This window comes from Oxyura jamaicensis, chromosome 5 (genome assembly GCF_011077185.1).
Source record: "Oxyura jamaicensis isolate SHBP4307 breed ruddy duck chromosome 5, BPBGC_Ojam_1.0, whole genome shotgun sequence".
Taxonomy (NCBI): Eukaryota; Metazoa; Chordata; class Aves; order Anseriformes; family Anatidae; genus Oxyura; species Oxyura jamaicensis.
Window position 1 is genome coordinate 17,647,718 of NC_048897.1, and position 8,907 is coordinate 17,656,624.

Genomic DNA, 8,907 nt, shown 5'->3' on the forward strand with positions numbered 1-8,907 from the left:
CTCTCATGAAATATGTGCAGTTTTTTTCCCCAGATATTTCCCATTCAGGGCACAAAATGGCCATTTCTTACTAATTAATCTACTATTTAATATTCTATTCATACTTAGATATACTCATCTGACTGTGATCTGAAACCAAAATAATGGATTTTCTCTTAAGCTTTCCTGTGGTGTTCCTGAGTATAATATTGTGACACTTCACAAACGTTAATCACAGATTTTACAGAAACTCTGGGAGGAACATTGATGTGTGTTATCTCTAAGAAATATGGGTATCTCTTAGATATCTAAGAGGAATTCAGAACTAGGTTCTTTCAAGTACCCACTGGCTTTGGAGTACCTATTCCGAGATGTCCATGACCTGACTTTCTGAGAATTTAGCATCATATAACATTGTCTGCAATGAAAACAACTGAATACAGTTACAGCAGGTAGACCGTTCAGCATTTCTCTAATCAAACTTAATTGCCAATCTCCAGTTGGACATTCAGAAAGCATGCGTGTGGGTAGCTAGCAATCACCTGTGAAAAATTTAGCTGACTTCCCGACTTCCGCAACAAATAAAACATCTTGAAAACTCAGTTTCTTCACTACACTATCCAGCTTCATTCCCAACACAGCTCCATACAATGGACTGAATAACAAGAGATTCCTTCAGAAAACCAGCTGTGATTATACTGGGGTTTAGACTGGTATCATAAAGGACACATCCAAAGATCACAAATTAAGTTTTCTTATTTAAAAAACCACCACACATAATAAAATATGATGATTAACACAGTGCTTGACTTTGCACCTTAAATAAACCACTTGTTTGCTTATGCTTAAAAAAAAACAAACAAAAAAAAAAATGATTTATCTCCTTGGATACTATATTGATTTTCACCAAGTTTTATCAGTTGGATTGACACATTAGCAAAAATACAGCCATCTGAACTAAGAAGTAACTGAAGGTGACAATAACAGACTTCTCTCTCCCATAAAATAAACAACAGGACACGTATACTTAACTTCACCAATTGGTTTCACAAAATTTTCCTGATAGCAAAAGAATACCATGAGATATGAATGCTGACATCTTGTCCACATATCTGTTCTTGTATTTACAACTTCTTCTGACCCTGAACTTACCTGGTCTAGTCCATTCACTTGGACTTAAAACTTTTTTTTTTTTTTTTTTTTTTTTTTTTTTAATCTTAAACACATGGCAACAGAACTAAGGCTGGACTTTTTATGACCCATAAGGACCAGCCACAATGCAGCATCTATTGACTTTTGTTTTTACTTGTTTCTTGAATACTATATATATATATATATATATATAAATAAAGGGAAGAGAAACAATAAAATTGTCAGTGGAAGTAGCATGTCCCATCCTTGGAACTGCCAGACTAGGTGGTTTGGAAATGTGATTTATGTCACAAGAAAATGATTGATTGAGACCAAAAGCTGTTTGAGGCTAACTATTGGGCACTACTCAAAGATGAGCAGCAACTCGCAGACTGGTGTCCTTGCGTTTCTTACCCATGATGGGAATCTGTGCAGCGGTGGTGTGGGAGGTTTACCTCCTGGATCAAGTATGCCAGCCGCAGAACTCACAGCTTCTCTCTTTGCAGTTAAGTGCTTGATCTCATACGTTCCAGCTTCTTCCCTCACCAGGCCACCTTCTGTCTCCATTTTCTCCAGCACCCTATAATCATCAATGTCTGTTTCCTCCACTGGCCCATGGCAGACTGGGGAATCTGTTATGGGCTGGAAGGTGCTAGCCTCTAAGCTCATTACACGATGGGAAGAACCAGCAGCACCTGACTGTGGTTGGCTGTAATGTCGCTTGGCTAGTTGGATACTGTCTCTTGGTGCATTGGGAGTCCGTGTTTTTGGAAAGGTCATACTGCTTCCAAGGCCACGTTCCCTCCCTGGACAGGTGGAACCTGCTGTAACAGCTGAAGTCGACACAGCCAGGGGTGGCCCAGCAGTATGTAGGGTGCCCTCAAGCATGCTCATTATTTCTCCTGAGGAAGTGTAATCCAGATGGTGGGAACGGAACCTGGCACTCAGATCATCAGAGGAGCCGACTCCATCCAAAGACGCTTGTTGCAAGGTGCTCACAATGTGATGATTTCCCTCTAATGAAGACCGGAAAGTCAAAGCCTCAAGGATTTTTGTGGGCTCAGCTGGAGGGTCCAGAGACACAGGATCAGAGCACCCTAACCTGTGTTCAGAGTTTATGGTTGAAAATATGTCTTTCTCTGCAGAGAGATTCCAGCTTGATGGGTCAGACATGAGCTTCAGTGTATTCTGAGAAAGCAGAGATTTATCCTCTCCATCTTCAGTGAAGGTGTCACTGGCAAGGACGATGCTTGTTGTAGAGAAGACACGTTTGGTAGGTCTTGTTTGACATACCTGCCTGAAACCAGGTGCAAGAAGCATAGATTTCTGGTCTATCTTCTCAGGTAAAGAAGCCTGTGGTACTCTGGACTTCAGAGAATTACAGCTCCAAAGAGATTTAAAGGGAGAAATGCTGGTCATACCTACAATGGAGGAGAATATACGGTTAGGGCATTCAAATTCTTTATTGTCTAAAATGTTGCTTGCTAGTGTAAATTGTGTCAGCTGTATTTCAATAGCAGCCATAACAGGACAGGCTATTGGAGGACCTTGGCCTCTCTGTGACTTACTGCCATCTCTCTTCTATTCTGTGGGGTCAGCTATAACAAAAATGTTGGATATTTATCATTGGGAATAGTACAGAAAAGATTAATAGGAAATGATTAATAACTGTTAAATTAATCTCACAAAAGTGGAATTAAGAGGTACCTTATGAAATTATCAGGCAATATGTTTGAAATCTGAAGAATAAGGTGGTGGTGTGGGTGGTTTTTTGTTTTGCTTTTTTTTTTCTCCTTTTTTTCTTTTCCCCAAACATGGAAATGCAATGTTGCAGTGTCCAAAAGATTGGCCAGAAAAAGTAATTTCAGTGTCTACCAGTAACAGTTCAGGCAGAGTTTCTGACCTATGAAGTTCCTAACTAACTGATGGCAGAAGCTGGAAGGGTACATGAGAGACGGACAGCTCTACTGGCAGTGCTTTCTACATTCATTCCTGCAGCTTCCCTAACCAACCAGAAGACAGGATACTGACCTAGGCAAGCTTTCAGTCTAGCCCAATACAGCAGTCCTTTTATTCTTATGCCTAACTACAATCATGTCTCCTCCCTTAAGACAGACATTAGAAGGATGTGCATCTATCCATACAATACTTTGTCAAAAACCTCCTAAGTAACCAGAACACTGCTTAGCACAGATCCTTTGACTTCAATTCTTCTGTTCAGTTATACCTTAAAGTTCCTATTCAATAGAAGAAAACGTGGATAAAACTTGGAGTAGCAGAGGATATTACTGATCAGTGAAGATTATGCTGAAACCCTGCACTTTGTCCATGCCTCTTGCCCACCATGGCAAACTCCTGTGGTATCCCACTGGAGATTATAAACTCAGGCCTTTATTTCCTAGCACTAAGCTTAGGCAAGAAGGTCACAATTAACCTTGCGGTAGGTCCAGTCTTGCTTCTGTACAGTTGGGACAGGGACAAGAAACCTCAGGGGTTAGCCACATCTGCAGTCCCATCTCAGTACCACAGCACATCTGTGCCAAAACTCCTGCAAGGCTGAAAGAAGACTGGGAAGCAAAGGTCTGTGCATCTCTCTGGGCCAGACACACCAGCATTTTACTTCTGTTACCTGGAAATAGGAACTAATCTAGAACTTTAATCATTTTAATCTTTGGTTGTGAAAAAGCCTCATTATGTTTCTTCATGTCTAATCTTCTCAAGTACTGTTTTCTAGATAAGTAGCAAAGACTGGAAATCTAGCTAAAATATGTGTATGACCTGCAGGATGGTGTGTGGTCACCAGTCACTTCATGATTGTCACTTACCTTGGCATTTATATGTTACCTTATTGAAAAGCAGAAACTCATAACGCTTTGGAATTGGCAAAAAACTGTGCAGAGTCACGTTCACCATACATGATTGAAAATGCTGCCTGAACATCAAACTCTACAGGTATTGTTAAGGGGAAGTAGAAACAAACTGAAGCCACAAAGTAACAGAAGGAAGGACAAACAGCACAATAAATTACTGCTGATTGTGGAGAATTAAATCAATTTCTGGAAATACAGCTGAGAAAAAACAACCATCAGAGCTGCTGTGATCTTGGCATGCAAGGCACAAGAAACTGGATGCTACCTTAGCTATTCCTAACACACAGGCCTGGCACACATTCTCCCCTGACTCTGAGTCAAATTATTTATCTAGACTGGAAAAAGGCCATTCATTTTAATTTTAAATATTACTGATATTTTCACAGCTTCCTGGATGTGACACGAGATTAAGCAGAAGAAGCTCTTATTAGCGTGGCAAGCAAAAAGATTTGTCCCTCTGCAGGGGCCTCTGGATTTAGCCTGGCATAGTGAGAAAAGTGGGATAAGAAGACAGGGTAGAACTGTTCATTGCCCAGAGCACTGGGCTACAGGGAACACTTAATACCAGATTATTAACGCAGCTTACCAGCCATTCTCTTCTTGTAAACAGCCAGAGTCAGACGGGATGAGAAAAACCTATTCAGTAAAGTATTTAGCTAGAAACATGGTGGGATTTAGAAGGAATTTTGCCCTATTCCCTTGCTGTGGATTGATGGGAATGCCAGAAAGAGACATCTGTAGCAAAGAAACTCCCCTTGCCTGCATGTCCAGTGAAGTTCTGGAAACTAGCTCACCTTAAGTGACCAAACCAACCCCATTAAGGAAAAAAAAGAAAAAAAAAGAGAAAAAAAAAGAAACAGGAAGAAAATGGTAAAGAAAACTTCCTCTTAAAAATGTGTTGTGGTGAAAGGCGCTGATTTCAAGCCCTGAAGACCAAAGTTCCCCATCTGTTGTCCCACAAGAACCACAAAAGCACTAGCAATATAAGCTGCTTTCCCCACCCCAACCTGACTGCATGGAGGAACCTAGCTTTGAAAGGCACACCAGGCAGCTGCTGCCCTGGCCCATTCAGTACTCAGTTACTCAATTCATATGCCAGCAGAAGTGGCAGAGCAGTGGGAATGAGAATACTTCACATGTGGAGGTGAAGTGAAATACCTCAGGGACTTCTATCCCACACTACTGAAGTGAACAGAGAGCTTTCCTATAGATTCAGTGAGTGCTTTTAATTCAGGAGCTCACTGGCTTATTTTAGTGGCAAAACCAGACTCTCAAAACAGGGGCCCATGTTCAGTCCCAGATGGGAAATCAATGAAGAGCTTTTAAGGCAGCCAAGCAATGTTATTCCTGTCTTAAAAACAGACCCACTGAGAAACAGAACAATTATACTGCTTGCTCACTGTCACAAGTGCTCATTTCTGACAAAGTTAAGAATACAACCCAGGCATGCTGCCTTTCACTCTTGTGCTGGTTACTAGGCTACAATGCCAGGTGAATGCATTTACCTTGCAACATATCCTGAAGGGCTTCAATTTGCTCCGTCAGCCTCTGATTGCAGTTTTTCAGGTGGTAGTTTTCTAGCTCAAGCTGTGAAACAACAATAACAAAAGCTGAAAAATTATGCATAACTGTGTATGCACTTGTGTTCCTCTACACAGAGCAAGTCTTCAACTTTACTTACATTCAACTGTCTGAACAGAAAAAGGAAAAAAAAAGTATGAATTCTACCCATCACCTTGAAATTCTTCTCCTCAGCAGCTCCACTTACACTTTGCTGTGCTTTCTTAAATAGCCTCTGTATATCCCATTTGAAGTTCTCAGACAGATCTTTTAATTTCCTTGCCTGCTATTGTTTATCACTTACCCTTGTTTCAGAAATAACTGTTATGACAATCAAATAACTACTACCCAGTAGCAGAATTTTTCCTCTCACCCTGTATGTGTAAAACAAGATCCCCCCGATTTAGGGGATCAAACAGGAAAACATTATGGAAGCATTTATATTTGCAATTGGTGCACGAGTGATTTTTTGCAAATTTTCCTTATATCTTTGTTTGAAGTGTTCCAACACACAATCAAACAAAGCAATGGTGCATCCAAAGAGGCTTCCCCTGAAACACGGCAGCAAGCTGAAGACTCACCTCTCTCAGCTTAAATGTTACCCACTCTTTGATCTTGGCAGCTTTCTCTTGAACAATTTTGGCTTCCTCAGTCCTCAGCTGTTTCTGTGCCAAAAAAAGATTAGATGCATCAGGACAGTATAACTAGCAGTATTCTCAGCAGGTTGCTACATCAGAAGTGACTTATTCACTGAAGGTCCCATTCCAGATGTAAAATTTAAAACTTCTGTTTGGATATTATTATCCAGCTGGCCGATGAAAAGTCAAATGCTTTAAATTATTTTACATGGTCCCTGGAGTCAAAAATCAGAGGATTGTTTCAAGAGACTCTTGGGGAATACCAAAACCCAACTTGGGTAATGATTGCCCGCCTCCCACAGTTTCATTTGAGTAGTCTCCAACTTTTCTTGTTTTAGATGGTTTTGCATTGTTGCTGTTGAGCATCGGTAGCATCCCTCCTCCCCATACACACAATTCTTTATTAACTGTCAGCCAGCAGTAAGTAGTGCCTGTAGATGATTTATAAAACCGTGTAATTCTTGCAAGCCAAAGGGATTCAGCTGGTGCAGGTGTGGAGTATAGATCTTAAGGGCAGGTAAGATGGAAACTCGTAACAATATGTTTGTAACACAATATTCTCATTGAGAACATAAAGATGTAGATTCAGGTTGGAAAAAGCTCCAAAACTTGACCTTGAAATGCTAAGACCAGCTAGGAGGGTTTTAGATGGTGTAAGTGGTGGTATATTTACATACTGGCTCAAACTAGTTCTAATCTACACAGAGGTGTTATGGGAATACTGGTGATTTGTATAATGAACATTTCTCCTCCCCTTCCTGAGCTCCTTGGGCAATGTTGCTACAACATCATTTTTTGCAGCTATGTTTTCTCAGCTGCATTTTTTTTTTCCTTTTCTGGAAACTTCCTTTGAAAGGCAGAGGATTGATACTACAATCACCTGAAATGTTTTGTTCATCTCCTCTGTGGGTTCATCAGGAGCACTGCCTTCCATAATGATTTAAACTACAAGGAGAAATCAGTTCTAGGAGCAAGGTATGGAGGGGAAATATATTCTGTATGGCACAATTAGCCCTTGCTTTTTTGAATTAAATGGACAAAGGTAATAGCTGCCAGTAGCAGCTGGCAATTTCTCTGCTAGGTTGTGTTTTTTTTTCCCTGTGATGTGAACAAATACCACTAATTATGAGAATAAGAGTTAACGTATATGCCTCTTTAAAAACAAAAACAAACAACAACAAAAAATGAAGAGTGTGTGTTCACTGAATGCCACACCAAAACACAGTAGATTGCAGGAAGTTTCCAACATCTTCACATCGCTTTTAATCAGCACATGACTTTAATCACAACCACACATTTAAAAGCTTTTATTCAAAATGCTTGCTGAGCTTAAAATAGATCTTGGCAACACTATGGGCAGCAGTAAAAGTTGCAGTTGAGGATAATGAAATAGAAGTAATCTAATCTCATGCTTCAAGAGAAGGATTTAGTTTTCCTCCCTGGACATGTGCGTGTTCGTAATTATCAAGTACCAGCCTTTGGTGGAGTCAGAATGTTAGACATGACTGCTAGTCTGAAATGATGCGGCAAATGTAGCAGATTTACCATAGTCCTCTGAATAACCATCACACAGTTACATCTTCGATTCCCTAATAATTCAGGGACCAAGTGGTAGGAGATTCATTGTGTAGTATAGCAATATTTTGAAGTGCAACATCAAGATTTTACTTAAGGTCTTAAATTAGAATAGCAGCATTACAACAGCATTGTCACAGAGCTTAGTAAGCCCTGCCTCTAAGCAGAACCAATTCACTCAGCCACAGCATCTGTAGAAGCAGCTACCGTGCTTTAAGATCCAGGAGCAGTTAGGGACTTGTTGTGTCCCACACTATTGTGTGGGGCAGACATGATCTCAGTGTCCTCTTAATAATGCTCTGAACTCTACAGCTCTCCAACCCAGTGAAAACACAATAGGACTGCAATATTACATTAATGACCTTAATGATCTTCCAGAACTCCCACCATCTGCAACTAAACCAGTGACCCAGAAAGAGAGCATTTCTTGTCTGAAATTGTCAACCTTCAGCTTTCACTTCCAGAAATCTCATTGGAATTAAGAGATTTCTACTAACAGAAACATTTTCCAACTTGTTTTTATTGTTTTTAATCAAATCACACCTTGCATTTCTGGGTAAATCAGATTTTTTTCCATCTTCCATTACAGGAGCTGCTTCCAGACCAAGATCACTATTGTAGCTCCTTCTGAACACCTTATTTCTCTTCCAAAATGCAGAAACTTGATCTACATTCTGCCAGAGCAAGATGGCCCAGGAAAGTGACCTGAAACCCTGAGTATCACAAAGACCTGATGCCTGACCTCCACACTGTCCTTGATCTAAGTTCAGACAGCTTACTGATCTATTTTGCCCTTGAAATAAGTGACGATTAGCTACATGTGAAGTGCAACTCAACCAGCAAAATAATTGTGTAAAATTCTAACAATCTATTTCCATTAAAAAGTAATTTACTTAGCAACATAAGATTATCACATTCCTCATGTTATAAACAAGACCAAAGGCCAAGGCCTTTAACAGAGCTGAAATACAAGTCCTGCTGTAGAAGTAGTTCCTGCCTTCCATGTACTGAGAACAGAAAAGACCAAGAGCTGGTCTTTTATAATGAAAACATCTGGCAAGATAAGAATTATGCCAAAGGATCACTGAGAAAACATTCCCTTCCCAAGATGCAGCACATGAAGTGAACATTCCCTTCCCAAGATGCAGCACATG

The 8,907-nt window shown here is 40.2% G+C and overlaps 1 protein-coding gene across 1 annotated transcript in view; it reads right to left on the bottom strand.

Annotated features, from left to right (window-relative positions):
* PLEKHH1 (pleckstrin homology, MyTH4 and FERM domain containing H1) overlaps positions 1-8,907 on the bottom strand; it is a 49,057-nt gene that overhangs the window by 24,963 nt on the left and 15,187 nt on the right. Inside the window, exons 5-7 of the mRNA XM_035327966.1 lie at positions 6,122-6,205; positions 5,486-5,567; positions 1,525-2,531 (exon numbers count right to left, since the gene is read on the bottom strand). Coding sequence (XP_035183857.1) covers positions 1,525-2,531; positions 5,486-5,567; positions 6,122-6,205 — 1,173 coding nt within the window. The remainder of the gene's footprint in view (positions 1-1,524; positions 2,532-5,485; positions 5,568-6,121; positions 6,206-8,907) is intronic.